We start from the raw sequence: 22,801 nt of genomic DNA on the forward strand, positions 1-22,801 counted from the left end.
CGCTTTGAACCCCACGGCTTAAACAATGACGCGGCTAATATATGGATTTTTCCCTCTTTCAAAAATTTTTTCTCCAAAAAAACACATTCTGTGACGTGCTCAGTTTTTTGCCGGCATGAAGCTTTCATTAGACCAATGAAATTGCCGAACGGGTTAAGGTCAAACAACTTTTTTGTTTACTGTTTAGATTAAATCGAGCGCTCTCACTCTTCCAATCATTCTGATTATGGTAGCCATTTTGTCACCCTCATCATGGCAAAGATACGGAGAAATGTATTTGATGCAGCTTTCAAGTTGAAGGCGATTGATCTGGCTGTTGGAAAAGGAAATAGAGCTGCTGCACGGGAGCTTGGTCTTAATGAGTCGATGATAAGACGTTGGAAACAGCAGCATGAGGAATTGACTCAGTGCAAAACTAAAGCTTATTGCTAATTTTACATTTTTTGTTTCAAGCCGTGTTTCGTTAAAGCCTATTTATTTTTGTTACAAGCCGTGTTTCGTTAAAGCCTGTGTAAAGTTTATTTGTTTCAATGTACCGGTAGGCACCTGCGGCTTATAGACGTGCGGCTTATTTATGTTCAAAATATTATTTATTTTTTAATTCAGTGGGTGCGGCTTATATTCAGGTGCGCTTAATAGTCCGGAAATTACGGTATATCGTTATTTCTGAGTTTTGTGTCGCGCCTGGCGGGATGAAATATGATTGTCTGTGTTTGTTTGATGGGGTGCTGTCCTCAGATAATCGCATGGTGTGCTTTTAAAGGCCGTAAAGCCTTTTTGAAATCGGACACTGTGGTTGGATTAACAAGAAGTTTATCTTTAAAATGGTGTATAATATTTGTATGTTTGAGGTTTTTTAATTATGAGATTTCTGTCGTTTGAATTTGGCGCCCTGCAATTTCACTGGCTGTTATCGAGGTGGGACGCTAGCGTCCCACAAATCCCAGAAAGGTTTTAACATTTTATTTGTGCTATTTTGTGTGTGGGTTTGGATGTCTTTTTCTATTGCTCTTTTGGTTCATAATAATTATTATCTCTGGCTGGAAATGTGTCACCTTACATATTCACTTATTTTACCATGTAGCATGAACTGTACCAATCTGTATTAATATTTGTTTATATTTATCTGCTTTTTAAAATTGTTAAAAAAAAGTACAGTTGAAATAATGTATTGCACCCCAAAATAGATGTACAAATCTGGCACAGGCTTCTGGAAACACAGATAAGATATACAATAAACAAAAAATAACTCTCTCATCCACTTACTTATTGGCCCTTGTGGTCAGGTGCATATTTCAGGCAGGTTGACACCGCCTGTAGTATTTCTGCCTCTGTAGCCTTTGGTTTTGCCACGTGCATGTGTCGGTCTGTGCCTACATGTTTGCATGCATGAATCCATCAGCGTATGTACGAACGTGTGTGTGTGTGTGGGTGGTGTGAGGGAGTAGGTAGTTAGGGGGAAAGCAGGCATGCAGCACACAGGAATACTGTAGGATGCTGGGAGAGTGGGCCTCTGCTCTGGCTCTAACCTATGGCTCTCATTTGCAGCCTTTAATAGCCCGCTATATTAGACTGTAATCTACCTGATCCCGATTTAATGTGACTCCCTCGGCCAGACGTGAGATGAATACTAAACAGGCAGCCATGCGCAGATCACCGAGCTGCAGTCCCCATGGCCTCGTCCAATGGGTGGGTGTGTGTGGGGGGGGGGGGGGGGGGGGGGAGATCAGTATAAGTGCCAACCACTTCCTCCCTCTGGCTGCAAAGGTGTATTATGTTCATTAGGGCCTGTTTTTCAGGTCCTATTCTATGGCAGGTGTTCAACTGGACTAGTTATTACTTAACTTGCTGCTGATCTAAGAAATCGAAGTGTTGTAGACAGTTATTTTCTTATGAGATAATAAAGCAATTTGTCATGTTGTTGATTCCAACAGCTGCCTTTCTCACAAGTGATGATTTTCAGCTTTGGAGTGGAATGTTTGTTTGCCTTTCGTCAGTGGTGTTCTCTGTAAACACACAGACACACACAAAAACTGGTGTAATGGAAATATGACACCATGTGACAGGGCTGGATTGGCCATCTGGCAATTCTGGCAGATGCCAGAAGGGCTGGACCATTTTTTTAGCTGGGTGGGCTGTTCAAAATTGACACACACAAATTAAAAAAGTGACATTGCCTGTGGAAACGGCTGGCCCCTCTACCAAGATTCTCTCCCGGATGAGGTGGCCCGAAAGCTACTTTGATTACGTCAAGAACCCCGTAGTGTGGCAGATTACGCGGTAGACTTTCACACGTTGGCAGCCGAGAATGCCTGGAACCCGGAGTCTCTGTTCGATACTTTTCTTCATGGACTATCGGAGGAGATTAAAGATGAGCTCGCAGCTCGGGAGTTACCCCTGGACCTTGATTCCATCATAGCCTTAACTATAAGGATCGATGGACGTCTACGGGAATGCAGGAGGGAGATGTCTGTTTTTGGCCCCGCTCGTTTGTCCACGGCTGCTTGCTCGCCCCCGAAGAACGCCGGAAGTCCCCGACGCCTGCATTTCCGAGAGGATTCGAAGTCACCTGAGTGCCCTCGAATCATCGGGAACGGGCGACTCGTTTTCTACTGTGCCTATGCAACAGGGCAGAGCTAGATTGTCGCCTCAGGAACGATTACATAGGCTTTACTCCAACAGTTGCCTGTATTGTGGTGCTATAGGGCAACACAAATCCACCTGTCCAGTGAAAGACCAGACTCATCAGTTAGGTACGAGTACTATGGTGGGCCATACTGGGAGTTTTCTAACTCCCATTACTCGTACTCCCTTCCATGATATCCTGCTGTGGGGTGACCAGTCTAAACTTTGGGGCTGATGAGAGTTTTATGGACCCTACTCTGGTATCGGAGCTGGGTATCTCCACACAACTTCTCTCCGTTCCCATGGACACCAGAGCACTGGAGGGACGCACTATTGGCAATGTCACTCATAATACGGTGCCCATTAACCTGCCTGTGTCGGGCAATCACAGAGTCCATACAGCTTCTTCTCATTGAATCTCCCTATGTTCCTGTTTTGGGATTTTCATGGCTACAGAGGCACAACCCCATTATTGACTGGACCACTGGTTCTATCCTGGGTTGGAGCCTGTTCTGCCACTCACATTGTCTTAAGGCGGCGCAGCCTGCCCCGGGATGTCCTCCTGCGGGCTCTGTTAAAGCCTCTGATTTCTCCGCCATTCCCGAGTACCAGGACCTCTTGGAGGTTTTCAGCAAGGCTCGTGCCACCTCCCTCCCTCTGCATCGTCCCTACGATTGTGCTATTGATCTCCTCCCGGGCACAACACCGCCTCATGGGCGGCTAGATTCCCTGTCTGGCCCTGAGACCAAGGCCATAGAAGAGTACATTGAGGACTCTCTGGCTGCTGGGAGCATTCGTCCTTCTTCCTCCCCTGCAAGCGCAGGGTTCCTCTTTGTGGAAAAAAAAGGACAAGACCCTGAGTCCATGTATCGACTACCGGGGCCTCAATGACATCACGGTTAAGAATTGTTAACCTCTACCACTCCTCTCCTCGGCTTTCGTACCTCTCCAGGGGGCAACCATCTTTTCCAAGTTGGACCTTCGGAATGCCTACCACCTAGTTCGGATACACAAAGAAGACGAGTGGAAGATGGCCTTCAACACAGCTAGTGGACACTATGAGTACCTGGTCATGCCATTTGGACTCACCAACGCTCCCGCAGTGTTCCAGGCCTTGGTCAACGATGTGCTCTGTGGCATGTTGAATTGATTTGTATTTGTATACCTCGACGACATCCTAGTTTTCTCCCGTTCCTGGGATTTGCTCATTTCTACCGCCAGCTTCATTTGGGGCTACAGCACCCTGGCGGCTCCCCTCTCTGCATTCACTTCTCCCAAGGTGCCGTTCACAACGTCCCCCAGCTGTTGACAAGGCGTTTTTGGCCCTTAAGCATCGGTTTACTACACCCCCATCCTCATCCATCCGGAGCCGTCCTGTCAGTTCGTGGTTGAGGTTGACGCTTCTGACGTTGGAGTGGGAGCCGTCCTGTCCCAGCAGTCTGCCCAGGACCAAAATCTGCATCCCTGTGCCTTTCTGTCCCATCGTCTCAACCCCGCTGAGAGAAACTATGATGTAGGAAATCGGGAACTCCTGGCGGTCAAGATGGCGTTGGAGTAGTGGAGGCACTGGTTGGAAGAGGCGGAAAATACATTTTTGGTGTGGACCGCCCATAAGAATTTAGAATATCTCCGCACAGCCAAGCGCCTTAACTCTAGGCAGGCCCATTAACTCTAGGCAGGCTCTGTTATTCACCAGGTTCAACTTCACCATCTCCTACCGCCCAGGGTCCAAGAATGTGAAGCCGGACGCTCTCTCTCGCATGTCTAGTTCCACTGCCACACCTTTTGACTCTGAGACCATCCTCCCTACCTCATGTCTTGCAGCTACAGTTGTCTGCGATATTGAGAGCCTGGTTCGCAAGGAACAACGTTCTCGCAAGGCACAACGACCCTGGGGGGGCCTGGCTAAACGGATGTTTGTCCCTGATTTGGTCCGATCTCAGGTCATGGAATGGGCTCATTCCTCCAAGCTCACCTGCCATCCCGGCTCTCGTCGAAACCTGGCCTTCCTGCGACAATGCTTCTGGTGGCCCATTATGGTTCCTGACCACTCAGCCTTTGTCGCCGCATGCACTATGTGTGCTCAGAATAAGACTCCACAGCAAGCTCCGGCTGGCCTCCTTCAGCCACTCCCTGTTCCTCATCACCCCTGGTTCCAAATATCCCTGGATGTTGGGCTTCCTCCGTCTGATAGCAACACCAATATCCTCAAAGTAGTGGATAGGTTCTCTAAAGATATGTTCTCATTCCTCTCCCCAAGTTACCTTCAGCCAAGAAGACGTCCCAGCTCATGGTGCAGCACGTCTTCCGAATCCATGGACTCCCTGTCGACATTGTCTCTGATCGTGGTCCTCAATTCTCGGCCCAATTCTGGAAGGCATTCTGCACCCTCATTGGGTCATCGGCCAGCCTGTCCTCCGGGTTTCATCCCCAGTCCAACGGCTAGTCGGAGTGTGCCAAAACCAACCCCACCACCTGGAGCCGGCAACTTTTGTGGGTGGAGTACGCCTAGAACACTCTTCCCTGCCCGGCCACTAGGCTCTCATGGTCCATGGGGTATCCACTCCTGCTCTTCCCAGAGCAAGAAGAAGATCTCAACATACCCTCGGCCCAGATGTTCGTCTGCCGCTGTCAGCATACCTGGAAAAGAGCTCGTCTGCTCTTCTCAAGACCACCTCCAGGTATCGTCAACAAGCGGACCGCTACCGGATTCCGGCCCCGTACCCTCCCTATATGTCCCACTTTTCATGTGTCCAGGATTAAGCCCTTGTCTCACAGCCCTTTGTCTCCTGTTTCCAGGTCCACCACTCCTCCCTGTTTCATTGACAGCCATCTGGCATACACAGTGAGACGCCTCCAGTGTGTTCGACCTCGGAGCATGAGTTTCCAGTACCTGGTTGACTGGAAGGGTTATGGCCTGGAGGAGAGGTGCTGGGTCACCGCTAAGGATATCCTGGACCCTGCCCTAATCGTCGACTTTCAATGCCAGCACCCCGGTCAACCAGGTATGCGCCCATGTAGGTGGGGGGGGGGGGGGGGGTACTGTCACACCCTGATCCTGTTCACCTGTCTTTCTGCTTATCCCCAGGGAATTTATACTTGTGTTCTCTGTTTATCTGTTGCCAGTTCGTCTTGTCTCATCAAGCCTACCAGGGTGTTTTTCCGTGCTCCTGTTTTTCCTAGTCTCTGTTTTCTAGCCCTCCCGCTTCCGTCCTTTTCTGCCTGCCCTGACATTGAGCCAGCCTGCCTGCCGACCTGTACCTTTCGGACTCTGACCTGGTTAATGAACTTCTGCCTTGCCTGCCCCTTGTATTTTAATAAATATCAGAGACTCTAATCATCTGCCTCCTGTGTCTGCATCTGGGTCTTGCCCTGTGTCGTTCTAAAGATATTTGAATAGTTAATGTGTTTTGATTAATTAGCCTCTGATATTAAGATAAAATGCCAGGGCCAAATTATTGTCCCAGTCCACCCCTGCCATGGAGCTTCTTCTAATAACCCTAGGCATATGGGTATGCACAGCAAGTTTTATTTGCCGACTGGCCCACACCTCCAACACCACAGTATGAGGACAAACAAGGGAGTAAATAATAAACAATAGCAGTAATTACCAGTGGCGTAAAGTAGTTAAGTAGTACTTTAAAGTATTTTTACTTAAGTAATATTTTGGGGTATCTGTACTTTACTATTTATATTTTTGTAAACTTTTACTTCACTACATTCCTAAAGAAAACAATCTACTTTGTATTACACACCTTTTTCTTGACACCCAAAAGTACTCGTGACATTTTGAATGCTTAGCAGGACAGGAAAATTGTCAAATTCACACACCTGTCAAGAGAACATCCCCGGTCATCCCTACTGCCTCTGATCTGGTGGACTCACTAACACAAATACTTTGTTTGTAAAGATGTCTGAGTGTTGGAATGTGCCCCTGGCTATCCGTAAATAAAAAAACATTTTAAAATTGGTGGCGTCTGGTTTGCTTACTATAAGGAATGTGAAATGATTTATACTTATATGTTTGATACTTAAGTATATTTAAAACCAAATACTTTTAGACTTTTAGTTAAGTAGTATTTTACTGGGTGAATTTCAATTTTACTTGAGTTATTTTAAGGTATCTTTACTTTTACCCAAGTATGACAATTGGATACTTTTTCCACCAGTGGTGAATACATGATTTCATCCATATTTTAGAGGGATTTATTAAACAGTACTGTAAGGTTCCAGGCATTGACCTTTTACCAGATTCGATTTTTCCCCCCTGGTTTTGGACCCTTTTTCCTGGTTTTGAACATTTTACCTGGTTTTACTTTCATTGAGCTGCTCAGCTCAGAGCATGTAAATGTAGCATGTTAATTAACATGAAAATGTTTCTCAGTTCTAGAATGTGTCACATTTATCTTCACTCGATTTAATGTTCACTATTTCAGTACTTCTGTATGCATATATCGCCCCATGCTTATGTAACAGACCGGAGATGTGCATGGTTAATCAAATATTCGGATAGCCGAATGGTCTGAATATGTTAGTTTTCAAATACTTGTCTGAGTATTCATTTTGGGCCCCACAAAAAATTCTAGGCCTAGTTTAACACAAAGGCTTTTTCGAAATGAAATATAAATATCCATGTGACATTTTTACATTCAACGATATACCATAACATTTTTTATTATTAATTTAATAAAAAGATTGGTAGCCTTCATGTGTGTAGCTTGTTGTTTACGTTGGCCAATCAATGCGGCAAAGAGGCTCAGTGTATAGCAAGTAGGGTGAGAGTTCCCTAATACAATGCAAATTGGAGTAAAATAACAGAATTAAAAGTGAGAGAAATGAGAAGACGTAAGCTACAACAAGCAACCAAAAGGTAGGCTGTTGTTTTATCTGAATGGGATTTGGGTGAAAACACAGCATGTGGCCTCAATTAGCCTAGCTAGAGAGGCACTGATATGAGATGATAAATAACACTGTGGCTGCTACAAGTTAGTTAGTCTTGGCTGTAGCCCGAGTTGCCTTGGTGTCTCTCTCTCTCTCCCTCTGTCTGCTCAGCTCACTCATCTCATACACACCGCCCCCTCCGCAGCTGCAGTAATAGAGCGACAGTCTCTCCCTCGCGCAGCAGTACTTAGGTTAGAAACTTAAGTTTAAAAAAGCACATGTATTTCGAATATCTGCATATCTGACAAAAATGTATGATACTATTCAAATAGTGAAATTATTTCAAACCCTTATTCCTAGAACAGACCATGGTAAATCAGAGAGTGGATCGGACTGAGGAGAATGCACCCTTTACCTGTACAAGTCCTGCTGAGTCTAAGGCTGCCTTAATATGGACACTGTTTACCTGGACAGCCTAAGGTGTGTGGGGGAAGTCAGATGTGTGTGTCCATGCCTGCCTGCACTGCATTAGAGTGGGACCTCCCAACCCACCACCATCACATTGAGCGCCAAAAAACAGCCAGGCTCTATCTGCAGTGCGACAGCGTGGAGACGGCCGACAGGGGGATCGTTACTCAGGCCATAAAAGAGCCATTTACAGGATGGAGAAGCGAGCGGGGAGTCAGTAAGCACAAAGTCTCTCCTCCTGCACCATCCGGGCCACCACAACACACCACAATGAAACGTTCCTCCATGAATCACAGGTGCAGGATACGTGATGACTTAAACATGAAGGATGGGGAATGATTATAAAAAACAGACTATTTTTCTGCAGTTTAGTAGGTAAATCGAAGGCATTGTGTGCGTCCAAAATAGCACCCTATTTACCTTTATTTACCTTTGTTTATTTTTATTTAACCTTTATTTAACTAGGCAAGTCAGTTATTTTTTACAATGACGGCCTACCCCGGCCAAACCCGGACAACGCTGGGCCAATTGTGCGCCGCCCTATGAGACTCCCAATCACAGCCGGATGTGATACAGCCTACATACCTACTGTATATAATGGTCAAAAGTAGCGTAACTTTGGAGTTGAAATGTCTTGGCTTATTGATCTGTACTTATAACTGGGACTTATTTATTCATTAGATATAGAAAAATCATCCGCTCAGAAAAAATTTAAATCAAATGATTTACAAAAATAGGACAAAACAGTGTTTCCCCTCAAAAGAGCAACCATGTGTTGCTCTTCCACATTGTTTTTCTCTGCCACTGTTTTTGTTTGGGAGCTTTACGCAGCCCAGCCAGGGGACGAAGGGGGGAGGGAGGCGGTGAGGGAGGTGGCTCTCTCTGTATATTCACCGTGTTTGCCTTCCTAATCAGTCCTGCCGTATGCCCGGGCGCTTTATTAGAACCCAGTCTGTAGCAGGAACCATGCTGTGTCTCCTCTTGACAAGGCCCTCTCCCCCAGGCTACATGTCTGAAGCACACCCTGTGCAGGGGGCACACACACACACACACTCTTTCCCCCCTCCACCCTCTTTCTCTGTCTCTCCTACTCTCTCTTTCTTCCCTTATCCATCCTCCCTTCATCGCCTGCAATGCGGGGTAGATGGGCAAAGCTGGCACAGGGTGCAGTGTGTGCTGTATAGAACATCTGAAGTGTGTGTATGTGTGTGTGTGTGTGTGTGTGTGTGTGTGTGTGTGTGTGTGTGTGTGTGTGTGTGTGTGTGTGTGTGTGTGTGTGTGTGTGTGTGTGTGTGTGTGTGTGCATGTCTGCCTATGTCCTTGTCAGTCTCTGTCACAGTCAGATTGTAGAGAGCAAGTGGGCCCATGGGAGACGGAGGCAGATGGGCTGGTGTCACCTTCCTTTCATCGGAGCGTGACACTGTCATCAATTCAGTTTTTTGCCAGTTTCCTCTTTCCATGTTACTCCTTTCAAGCTGTACTCTGTATTCACCATTCAAACTGTCCAGTCAGTTTGAATCTATTCAGTCATATCAGCTGTGATTGTTAATGCATAAGAGTTAGATTACCTGCAGTTGACGTTATCGAAGATGATTACTTTCAAAAGTACCGATATCAAAGTTCTTGTCATTCTTATCATTGGATTACCTAGATTATTTGACGTTTACAAATATTTCCACAAGTTCTCTGTATCCATAACAATATTGAAGTTAACATCACTAGTTAACCTCCCTCACAAATATCCTACAGCCCTTCCTCTCTCCACCACAGTCAAGTAATATGGCAAAAACCTGGTAAAAAACAACCAGATATTGGACTGACCGAGCCAATAAACCACAGGGCTCTGACACAAACTCCTCTAACTCCTCCGTCTCGTGGCAATTTAGCGCCAGGCAGCTGACTTCATGAAGGGATGCCTTTTAAAAGAACACGGGAGGCTAGCTTTGTGCCATCAAACAGTGCTGGTCGTTAGGATGTCGGAAGCCGATGGGAGCCAAAATGGCAGCGAGAGTTTCACAGCGGCGATTGTAAACAGACTTTATGGTGCATTACCGAGGCCCAAGAGCAGACAGCCTGCATGGCGTACCCCATCCCAGCGCACTGTCAAATTAAAAGCGTTCCCGCCGTGTATGATATGGGATGCCTTTGCCTCGCTGCTGCGCCTCAAAGTCTTTGCTCTATGGAAACACATGCCTGTGCATGCTAACACACACACACACTCAAATACACAAGCACACACACACACACACACAGAAGTGGTGCATGCAAACACACATTCTCTCTCATTGCTCTCTTCCCTGTGAATAAGTCCATCTACTGGACTTCAATAAGTGCCAGTGTGACTGTTACCCCCCATCCACACTTGCACACATCCATGCAAACACACACACACACACACACACACAGTTGAAGTCGGAAGTTTACGTACACCTTAGCCAAATACATTTAACTCAGTTTTTCACAATTCCTGACATTTAATCCTTGTAAGAATTCCCTGTCTTAGGTCAGTTAGGATCACCACTTTATTTTAAGAATGTGAAATGTCAGAATGATAGTAGAGAGAACAATTTATTTCAGCTTTTATTTCTTTCATCACATTCCCAGTGGGTGAGAAGTTTACATACACTCAATTAGTATTTGGTAGCATTGCCTTTAAATTGTTTAACTTGGGTCAAACGTTTTGGGTAGCCTTCCACAAGCTTCCCACAATAAGTTGGGTAAAGTTTGGGCCCTTCCTCCTGACAGAGCTGGTGTAACTGAGTCAGGTTTGTAGGTCTCCTTGCTCGCACACGCTTTTTCAGTTCTGCCCACAAATTTTCTATAGGATTGAGGTCAGGGCTTTGTGATGGCCACTCCAACACCTTGACTTTGTTGTCCTTAGGCCATTTTGCCACAACTTTGGAAGTATGCTTGGGGTCATTGTCCATTTGGAAGACGCATTTGCGACCAAGCTTTAACTTCCTGACTGACGTCTTGAGATGTTGCTTCAATATCTCCACATAATTTTCCTGCCTAATGATGCCATCTATTTTGTGAAGTGCACCAGTGCCTCCTGCAGCAAAGCACCCCACAACATGATGCTGCCACCCCCGTGCTCCACGGTTGGGATGGTGTTCTTCGTCCTGCAAGCCTCCCCCTTTTTCCTCCAAACATAACGATGGTCATTATGGCCAAACAGTTTAATTTTTGTTTCATCAGACCAGAGGACATTTCTCCATAAAGTACGATCTTTGTCCCCATGTGTAGTTGCAAACCGTAGTTTGTTTTTTATGGCGGTTTCGGAGCAGTGGCTTCTTCCTTGCTGAGCGGCCTTTCAGGTTATGTCGATATAGGACTCGTTTTACTGTGGATATAGATACTTTTGTACCTGTTTCCTCCAGCATCTACACAAGGTCCTTTGCTGTTGTTCTGGGATTGATTTGCACTTTTCGCACCAAAGTACATTCATCTCTAGGAGACAGAACGCGTCTCCTTCCTGAGTGGTATGACGGCTGCGTGGTCCCATGGTGTTTATACCTGCGTACAATTGTTTGTACAGATGAACGTAGTACCTTCAGGCATTTGGAAATTGCTACCATTTTTATTCTGAGGTCTTGGCTGATTTCTTTTGATTTTCCCATGATGTCAAGCTGAAGGTAGGCCTTGAAAAACATCCACAGGTACACCTCCAATTGACTCAAATGATGTCAGAAGCTTCTAAAGCCATGACATAATTTGGGGGATTTTTCCAAGCTGTTTAAAAGCACAGTCAACTTAGTGTATGTAAACGTCTGACCCACTGGAATTGTGATACAGTGAATTATAAGTGAAATAATCTGTCTGTAAACAATTGTTGGAAAAATGACTTGTGTCATGCACAAAGTAGATGTCCTAACCGACTTGCCAAAACTATAGTTTGTTAACAAGAAATTTGTGGAGTGGTTGAATAACGAGTTTAATGACTTCAACCTAAGTGTATGTAAACTTCCGACTTCAACTGTACATACAGTACATACACACATCCCACCTACACAGGGTTCTAATCCGGTATCAATGCAAAACACTCGGGTGAACCAGCATAAGAGAAGCTTTCAACACAGAAGCACTACGGAGGAGAGTAAATCATAATACACCACATACAGGGCTTTGCACTGCAATTTGGGCCATTTAAAAAAAGGATGACATTGGCACCAATGTCAAGGGAAAGGAAAAAATATATTTCTTTACTGTTGAAAATAAGCATGTTATAGCATGTAAGGCTGTTTACTTTCCATTTTGAGATTTAAGATGTATGACAAATATGGGACTTTTGTGTGAAACAGAGTGGTCCATTTTGTCAACCATTATGTAGGATTCAAGTTTACAGCACGTCTGTTATTTTCTCTATCTACAGAACAGAGCCCTATACATACTGTACCTCAATATCTCAATAACCCATGGATGCAAAAATAGTTGCCACATTGATTCTGTGAGATACGTTCCTGTTTTCCTTTTTTACTACAGCTTTACAAATCAAAACAACCCAGCTAAATTCTCCCCATCCCACATTTCACTTACATTTACAACCACAACAAATTAAAAAACGCCTCTCGTTCAACCGCCGACGTGTTTCCATCTAAAAGTGGGCCGAACCTCCATCAGTTGGGTATAGTGGAGAGACTGCTGGAAAACAGACCCCCTGCTAGCTCGCTAATAAGACAAGCCCAATCCAGCGCTTCTTCATCGGAAGGTTCATAACTCGTTAGGGTAATTACAACTATCACACATTGATTCCACCGGTAATAATTAAGAGATGACTCGTCAAAGAGAATAGAGGAGCTAGACAGCTCTTCCGCACACAACAAACTCACTATGCAGGCAATTAGCTAAAGGCTTCAGTCATACAAAAGTTATACTTAAATCCGAACTGGTTCTCTAGTAGATTATTAAGAATGTCTCAACCTGTGTTCAAGAATGTCCTTTTTTCCCTTTATTCAGATTACAACCTCTCACTTTCAGTTATTTGAAAATGAAATCATCTCCAAAATATCCCATAAAGAGTTGGTTGCAATGTCAGTTTAATCCACCGGAAAAGACAGAACAAATATTACAACAAATAGTATGGTTAAACTCAAATATACTAATTGATTAAAAAAACTATATTTTTGGAAGAAATGTTTACAAATGGTATAATCTTTGTAAATGATGTCATAAATAGGACTGGTGGAGTTATGTACCACACGTAGCTATCAAAAATATATTGAAATTACCTAAAAAATGAAAGAGGCAAGTGGAAGGGGGAGAAATTAAGGAACTTATCTGTCAGCCCTGAATTAAAGACCAGTATTGGTTAAAGAAATAGTTAAATAAAAAAATATACCAGTTTCATTTAAGGACAAAAAAAAATGACAGCTGTGCCATATAGATTGCAAAATAGTTGGGAAGGGATTTTCGATGTACCGATTCCATGGCACATGGTTTATGAACTGATAGACAAAACGATGCTAGATTCAAAACAGAGTTTTTCTATTTAAATGATTACACAAAATTCTTGCAACCAATAGAATGTTATATACAGTATATGGGGAATACAACCATCCCAACTCTGTAGATTTTGCTGCAAAGACACAGCATCATTAGATTATTTGTTTTGGTACTGTCCATACGTAGCTTGTTTTTGGTCGCAGGTTCAGGAGTGGCTGAAGAATTACAACATTTACATGGCTTTTTCTTTGCAACACTGCCTAGAAGGCAAGCATCCCGGAGTCGCCTCTTTATTGTTGACGTTGAGACTGGTGTTTTGCGGGTACTATTTAATGAAGCTGCCAGTTGAGGACTTGTGTGGCGTCTGTTTCTCAAACTAGACACTCTAATGCACTTTTTTTCTTGCTCAGTTGTGCACCGGGGCCTCCCAATCCACAGTTTGCGCTGTTCTGTGAAGGGAGTAGTACACAGCGTTGTACGAGATCTACAGTTTCTTGGCAATTTCTCGCATGGAATAGTGTTCATTTCTCAGAACAAGAATATACTGACGAGTTTCAGAAGAAAGTTCTTTGTTTCTGGCCATTTTGAGCCTGTAATCGAACCCACAAATGCTGATGCTCCAGATACTCAACTAGTCTAAAAAGGCCAGTTTTATTGCTTCTTTAATCAGCAAAAGGGTTTTCTAATGATCAATTAGCCTTTTAAAATGATAAACTTGGATTAGCTAACACAATGTGCCATTGGAACACAGAAGTGATGGTTGCTGATAATTGGCCTCTGTACGCCTATGTAGATATTCCATTAAAAATCGGCCATTTCCAGCTACAATAGTCAATTACAACATTAACAATGTCTACACTGTATTTCTGATCAATTTGATGTTATTTTAATAGACCAACAAAAATTGCTTTTCTTTCAAAACAAGGACATTTCTAAGTGACCCCAAACCTTTGAATGGTAGTGTATATAATAATAATACAATTTTTAAAATCCAGCGCTTCTTAGGCTAATTACAACTATCACACATTGAGTCTGCTGGTAGTAATTAAGAGACGACTCATCAAAGAGAATAGAGGAGCTAGACAGCTCTTCCGCACACAACAAACTCACTATCCAGGCAATTAGCGAAAAGAACTGACGTGTGCACAAACATTAATAAGAAAGAGATGCTGCTGACTAAATTCCTGGATAAATTACAGCGATTCTAATTCAAACTTTTGTCTCGCTTTGAAACTTTTCAATGCCCGAATGACGGCGGGGAACTGGAACAGTGCCTAACAGGGGAGGAGCATCTTTTTGGAATTGAAAATGTATTTGTTTCCTTTGCATCATTTGAAGGCAAGGCTACTCATTGAACATGCTTTAAAGTTGTGTATAACAGTCTTTTATTAATTATAGCACAGTATTTTGTCATAAAGGCCATCCAAATAAGAAAACAAGACAAAGATGGGAGCATTCTGTCTTTAATCCAAGAAGGTTTCCAACAATTTGTTAATCAATTGGCACAGAGTCTGTTCATGTCTGATTTGATTTAACGAAAAATGACTATTTACAGTATACTGTATTCAATGTACAGTATGTGTCGAGTTACTTTTGGCATTGCAGTAGCATGTGTTGTGTGTTGTGCTGCTGCATGGTGAGGGGCGCACTATAGGAGATGATCAATGTAGAGGAAGACAGGAAACTGTCTGCTTTGTCTGTCAATGTTTAGAACGTTGTAAGAATATTTAGAAGTGTCGGAGAGGATGAAAAGGCAACGTTTTGAAGCCCCTTTGCTTTCAGTTTCATACCCTTCAAGTGGTATGGTTAGGTGTGTGTGTGTGTGTGTGTGTGTGTGTGTGTGTGTGTGTGTGTGTGTGTGTGTGTGTGTGTGTGTGTGTGTGTGTGTGTGTGTGTGTGTGTGTGTGTGTGTGCATGCATATACAGTACATCCATTTGTGTATGTGTGTGTGAGCACGACGGCGAGCCCGCCTGTGAGTGTGTGTTTTCAGGAGGGAACTGTAGTGAGTGAACAGGCAGCAAGGGGCTGGGGCTGAGTCTGTCTTTTTCAGTGCTCACAGCCCCCCTCAGGCTGGCTGCTCACATCAAAGAGAAGCCTTGTATCTCAGAGGAGCTTAGAAATTCAGCCCGAGGCTTGGCGAGGCCTTCACAGCTCTCGCCTAAGGGGCCTGAGCAGCCAACCAGGGGCCAAGAGCACTCAGACAAAAACAGTAGATAACCGCACTAGGGGAGAGCCAAGGAGCCAGGACAGCGAGCCGAGCAAAGAGTATGCAGTGTCATCCTAGAGTTTGCTAAAGACGGTATAGGGGAGAATATAAATTATTCTTGGTAGCACAAACTAGTGGTTTCTTGCTGGAGCATGATTTCTCGCTCTGCGATTGCTGAATATGAAAAAAAAGATGTGTTCTATGAATAATTTACTTCATAAATAGATCATATTAGCCCATTATGAAAGTACATTAATATTCAAGTGATGAGTTGGGAGAGGAGGGTGTTTCAGAATCTATGTTTAGTTTTCAGTTGGCAGCAACTGTCTATTCCCTTCATTACTCTTACAAGTTACAAGCAAAGGCTTGTAAAAAAAAAAGTAAAACAAATATATAACATTCTGTTATAAAGAGCAGTGCCCATAGGGGGCACAAAGGCACATGCCCCATCAGATTTGTCCTGTTTTTACATTTGTCAGATGTTAAATTAATGTTAATGTTGAATTAATTACTAATACATTTTTAAGCCCACGTTTTATCATAATTATTTATAAAAAAATATATATATCGGCGGTATTTTGGGGAGGGGCCACACTGACTGGACCAGGAAAAGAGTACCCTGTTCTCAGCAGTAAGTGGTTCCTTCCAATGTGCACCACAGAGCAAGAGAGAGAGAGTGTAGAGTGACACACAACATTTGATTTTAGCTGCCGTTGAGGGGCAGGACTCGCAGGAGGTATGTTTGTAAATTAATTTGATCATGCTATGTAGCCTATTGATTTCTTCTTGATGAATAAATTAAATGTTTTGTTGTTTCCCTGTAATACTAGCCACCTAGCAATTTTATAAAGTTGGCTTTATCTAGCCAGCTAGATATGTTCCCAATCTCCCAACCTCATAACTAGAAACCAAGCTGTTTCAGACTATCAATCCAGTTAGAGGAGCTTGTCTAACTATCTTAGCTGGCATGCCTGCTGGCAAGGTTGGTAGACTTTAGAAAAGCAATCAATTACTAAACGTACTGAATCAGACTCACATTCCTTTCAACCTTTTACCCAGATTTTAGCAGAGATGCAGAGAAGCATATTACGTTTTTTTTCCCCAAAGAAAAAACAGCTCAAGATGTATACTTAAATATGCAGAAAAATGCTTGGTTTAAATGTAATCTGGCACTTTATGATAATATCATGATATTTTGTCTATTAATTATGATATTATGATATGTTCCTGTATTGATGATGTGTGTTATGATCCCTTGTACTGTGTTGTAATGTGAATATAATATCCTAGACATGGTAGTGCAGTGTACAGAATTAAGATGTGTGATTTACAACAGTCAGAATGGCACCCTAATTAAAATGACAAGTAAACATGTAACAAGGTATGCTTGGACAACATATGCAGACAAATAGACATATTTTGGACATAGAATTAGGTATAATGATTATGGCTCTAGATTGCAGGAGAAAAGCTGTTTCAGGTGTTTGAAAATGCAAAAATTCTCCAACCACCCCGCCTCTATCCTCACGTACTTTCGTGCCCCCTATAAAATAATGTGTGCCTGACACCCCTGCTTACAAGGACTTCTTAATTGCAATACTGCACTTTTAAAGGGCATTCCTAACATGGTAATGTATGTACCATTCAGAAGTTACACAAATAAAGTGCTTGAAAATGGAGAAAACCAACCGTCGTTACAGTAGCATTGGGATTGCGTGTTTATGTGTGCGTGCTTGTGTGTGTTAAACCAATCAAACAGAAGAGGACAGGTGTTCCCTTCAATGCCTGATTCTTCTCAAAGTTAGTTCAAAGGAGTTTTGCCTTACCACTTTTTGGAGAAGTTTGCTGAATTAACAGAGAGAATTTACAGTATGGCACAAAGAGCTTTACATTGTAAATTTATTTTTGAGACCACATCTTACCTGTACACGGCCCGCTTGTCTGACTCCAGCTGGGCCTGGGGGTCAAGGGTCACACTGACGGGGGTGTTCCCAGCCGCCGAGGATGCTGTGATGTGGACCTGCTGGGCCTTGGAGTTCTGTTGGGTGGTGCCTGTCATCTGAGGGCACAGCAAACAGAACCACAGTGAACTACAATACATAGACTGGTAGCCCTGGTCCCAGATCTGTATGTGCATAAGCCCTCTTTTGAATGGGCTTTTGACTAAGAAGACTGGGTTTGTGTTCCACTATCTTATCTCTAGCGTGCAGACACACACCTTATCAGATTCTGTGAACTACATGAGAGTGGATAGACAACTGGCTTGATCTTTCTACAAGGCCTATAAAAGATGAGTGTGTTACTGTGATGTGACGGTCTGGATGTGTACAATGCCTCTCTTCAATTGTGTTGGTCCCCTACCCCCACCTATCTCTCTCTTTCTCATTCTCCCCCTTCGTCCTCTCTCTCCCCTCAGCCTTTGGAGAGAAGGAAATTAGGCCCCTTCTCCCCAGTCCAATCCCTCTTTACCCCACCCCCCTCTGTGTTGGTTTGGGGAGGAAGCTTCAAGTCTTAATGCCGGCTCCAAATGGGAAATAAATTAGCTTCTTCACACTTAACTAGCTCTCATTTGCATTTTGTTGCCAGCGCTGACTGACGCTCGGGAGATCTCCCCTGGCACTAATCCTCCGGGCGCAAGGAAAGAGTGGTAGAGAGGAGACAAGGAGAGGAGTGGTGAGGTGCTCTGGCAAACCTGCTCTACTTCATTCTCTAGGATGCTGCATAGCTAGGATGAGGTTGAGGTTGAACTGTTGGTCTAAGGTCATTTTGTCTCCTAATGACAGTGGTTGAGATTGAGGTAGGGTCCTAGATCACAAGAGGCTGCTGATGGAAGGATGGCTGATAATAATGGACGGAATGGTGTGAATGGAATGGTATCAAACACGTGTTTGATGTGTTCGATACCATTCCATTTATTCTGTTCTAGCCATTACTGTACTTTGAGCCCTTCCCCCCAATTAAGGTGCTATCGGCAGCATGTGTCCTAGATATACAGTTTGGGCTAGCCTCTACTTCAAACTCTTATAACAATATTTGTTTGGAAGTGAGTGCACTTGACGAAAGACAAATAAGAGACTCAGGATTGTTCAATTGATGAACTGAATTTCAATCCATTTCCTGGGTTGACTGAAATAAAAAACTGTCTGGGACCCCAACCCTGAGCTGACCACTAGTGGTGTACTGACCTGTTGGCTCTCCTGGTACGATGGTGGAGGAACGCTCTGAGTGGCCATCATTGTCAGTGCTGGTGCTGGGGACACATGTTGCATCATGGGACAGCTTCACATGGAGACCTGCAGGAGGATACAAACACACATGGTGTTAGGAGTACATTACATGCATTTTTGTAGAGTAGTGCACATGTAGTTCAACTAGTAAGTTTACTACATTTTGCAGTAGCTTGGTGGTAGTTGAACTAAAGTCTAATCTAGGTTGTGTTTTCAGTAGTTAATTACTTTTTTGCCATGTAGCTGTGTAGCTAACTACTGGAACTACACACAACTCTTTTTGCAAAAACAAAAGAAGATATGGGTGAAGTAGGCAATCATTTACTTTGTTTTTCAGCATCAGACCTGCCTAATTTTCACTTGAAATATACTGTCGTTTTATTGTTTAATTGGCTAAATTACACATTATGTTAACATATGACCGCAAAGTTATCTGTTCTTGCAATATGTAGTCATTGTCATTTCAGATTTACATATGATCATTTTTCACAAAGTAGTTTGGATGTGAACTACTTTTTGAAAGTAACTTTAGTTAAGTAAACTATATTTTTCTTAAGGTTAGCTTTAGTGTACCTTAACTTCTTACAGTGTAAAGTAATTGGTAGCTTGATAGTCTTTTCAGATGAGCTTCCCCAACACTGATTATACTGTATGTAAACATCAGGTGTTGTGTTGTGGTAGAAGTGGCCTCTAACTGCTGGTCCAGGGTCAGAGCCCGTATTCATAAAGTGTCTCAGAGTAATAGAGCTTATCTACAGTTATGCTTTTTACAATAGACCATGATGAAGAAGAACTCGATTCAATCCATATTGCAGAAGTTCAGCGCTATAGCACTTTGAAATTTAAAGGCGATGAATGCAGTCTCCACGTTTCACGGTAAACGCTGTATATGTTGGTTCAATCCGAAATTACCTTTAAATATCAATTACGCTAAAGCACTGAACATCCATTATACGGATTGAATCGAGCCCTAAGACTACATTGACAGGGGGGACCAATCCTAGATCAACACTCCTCTGAGAAGCTTTATGAATAGGCCCAGGTATTTACTTATCCTTCTAATCAGCTTTAGTTGGTGTTTTTCCTTGCTACTCACAATACCTTGCTTGACGCATTTCAATGTACATTAATAAAATACTTGATTGTTTGGATTTAACAGGGTGATAACACATTTTATTAAAAACATTTAAAAGAATTTAAAGACTTGAATAAATATGCTTATGCAGCAATTGCCACATTTTGACAAAGGTAAGCAGAAAACTCACTTTCACAAAATCCACAAAATGATTAACTTGCTGTACAGTATGTAAAATGTATCTTGTGTTGAGAATGACTGAGCAGCAGTTGTCTGGTTTATTACTGTGCAAGGCAGCCACCAGGTGCTGCTATGATTAAGTAATGGGAGAGGGGAAGAATACGGAACTATCTGTTATTTTTCTCCTCCCTGTGTTTTCCGTCTGTCACTCCTACATTCTCTGTCTCTCTCTCAATTCAAAGGGCTTTATTGTCATGGGAAATATATGTTTACAAGTGAAATAGATAATAAACAAAGTGAGAAAAAAATATGAACAGTAAACATTACACTATTCCTTTGGAACAAAAGGAATCGTTCCAAAGGAATTGGAACAAAATTTCCAAAGGAATAGAGACATTCCAAATGTCATATTATGGCTATATACAGTGTTATAACAATGTTCAAATAGTTAAAGTACAAAAAGGAAAATAAATAAACATAAATATGGGTTGTATTTACAGTGAGGGAAAAAAGTATTTGATCCCCTGCTGATTTTGTACGTTTGCTCACTGACAAAGAAATGATCAGTCTATAATTTTAATGGTAGGTTTATGGTAGGTTTATTTGAACAGTGAGAGACGGAATAACAACAACAAAAAATCCAGAAAAACGCATGTCAAAAATGTTATAAATTGACACTAAAATAACACATCCTAGATCTGAATGAATGAAATAGTCTTATTAAATACTTTTTTCTTTACATAGTTGAATGTGCTGACAACAAAATCACACAAAAATAATCAATGGAAATCCAATTTATCAACCCATGGAGGTCTGGATTTGGAGTCACACTCAAAATTAAAGTGGAAAACCACACTACAGGCTGATCCAACTTTGATGTAATGTCCTTAAAACAAGTCAAAATGAGGCTCAGTAGTGTGTGTGGCCTCCACGTGCCTGTATGACCTCCCTACAACGCCTGGGCATGCTCCTGATGAGGTGGCGGATGGTCTCCTGAGGGATCTCCTCCCAGACCTGGACTAAAGCATCCGCCAACTCCTGGACAGTCTGTGGTGCAATGGGGCGTTGGTGGATGGAGCGAGACATGATGTCCCAGATGTGCTCAATTGGATTCAGGTCTGGGGAACGGGCGGGCCAGTCCATAGCATCAATGCCTTCCTCTTGCAGGAACTGCTGACACACTCCAGCCACATGAGGTCTAGCATTGTCTTGCATTAGGAGGAACCCAGGGCCAACCGCACCAGCATATGGTCTCACAAGGGGTCTGAGGATCTCATCTCGGTACCTAATGGCAGTCAGGCTACCTCTGGCGAGCACATGGAGGGCAGTGCGGCCCCCCAAAGAAATGCCACCCCACACCATGACTCACCCACCGCCAAACCGGTCATGCTGGAGGAGGTTGCAAGCAGCAGAACGTTCTCCATGGCGTCTCCAGACTCTGTCACGTCTGTCACATGTGCTGAGTGTGAACCTGCTTTCATCTGTGAAGAGCACAGGGCGCCAGTGGCGAATTTGCCAATCTTGGTGTTCTCTGGCAAATGCCAAACATCCTGCACGGTGTTGGGCTGTAAGCACAACCCCCACCTGTGGATGTCGGGCCCTCATACCACCCTCATGGAGTCTGTTTCTGACCGTTTGAGCAGACACATGCACATTTGTGGCCTGCTGGAGGTCATTTTGCAGGGCTCTGGCAGTGCTCCTCCTTGCACAAAGGCAGAGGTAGCGGTCCTGCTGCTGGGTTGTTGCCCTTCTTGCCACAGCTCGCGTTGATGTGCCATCCTGGATGAGCTGCACTACCTGAGCCACTTGTGCACTACCTGAGCCACTCCGTCTCATGCTACCACTAGAGTGAAAGCACCGCCAGCATTCAAAAGTGACCAAAACATCAGCCAGGAAGCATAGGAACTGAGAAGTGGTCTGTGGTCACCACCTGCAGAACCACTCCTTTATTGGGGGTGTCTTGCTAATTGCCTATAATTTCCACCTGTTGTCTATTCCATTTGCACAACAGCATGTGAAATTTATTGTCAATCAGTGTTGCTTCCTAAGTGTGATTGACTTGGAGTTACATTGTGTTGTTTAAGTGTTCCCTTTATTTTTTTGAGCAGTGTATTTGACCCCTCTGCAAAACATGACTTAGTACTTGGTGGCAAAACCCTTGTTGGCAATCACATAGGTGAGATGTTTCTTGTAGTTGGCCACCAGGTTTGCACACATCTCAGGAGGGATTTTGTCCCACTCCTCTTTGCAGATCTTCTCCAAGTCATTAAGGTTTCGAGGCTGACGTTTGGCAACTCTAACCTTCAGGTCCCTCCACAGATTTTCTATGGGATTAAGGTCTGGAGACTGGCTAGGCCACTCCAGGACCTTAATGTGCTTCTTCTTGAGCCACTCCTTTGTTGCCTTGGCCGTGTGTTTTGGGTTATTGTCATGCTGGAATACCATCCACGACCCATTTTCAATGCCCTGGCTGAGGGAAGGAGGTTCTCACCCAAGATTTGACGGTACATGGACCCGTCCATCGTCCCTTTGATGCGGTGAAGTTGTCCTGTCCCCTTAGCAGAAAAACACCCCCAAAGCATAATGTTTCCACCTCCATGTTTGACGGTGGGGATGGTGTTCTTGGGGTCATAGGCAGCATTCCTCCTCCTCCAAACATGGCGAGTTGAGTTGATGCCAAAGACCTCCATTTTGGT

At 43.6% G+C, this 22,801-nt stretch overlaps 1 protein-coding gene across 1 annotated transcript in view; it reads right to left on the minus strand.

Moving 5' to 3' along the window:
• Positions 1–22,801, minus strand: part of pknox2 (pbx/knotted 1 homeobox 2) — a 114,254-nt gene that overhangs the window by 30,238 nt on the left and 61,215 nt on the right. Inside the window, exons 3-4 of the mRNA XM_029700132.1 lie at positions 18,809–18,916; positions 17,546–17,682 (exon numbers count right to left, since the gene is read on the minus strand). Coding sequence (XP_029555992.1) covers positions 17,546–17,682; positions 18,809–18,895 — 224 coding nt within the window. The 5' untranslated portion in view covers positions 18,896–18,916. The remainder of the gene's footprint in view (positions 1–17,545; positions 17,683–18,808; positions 18,917–22,801) is intronic.

The sequence above is a fragment of the Salmo trutta genome, chromosome 19 (genome assembly GCF_901001165.1).
Source record: "Salmo trutta chromosome 19, fSalTru1.1, whole genome shotgun sequence".
In the NCBI taxonomy this organism is placed as follows: Eukaryota; Metazoa; Chordata; class Actinopteri; order Salmoniformes; family Salmonidae; genus Salmo; species Salmo trutta.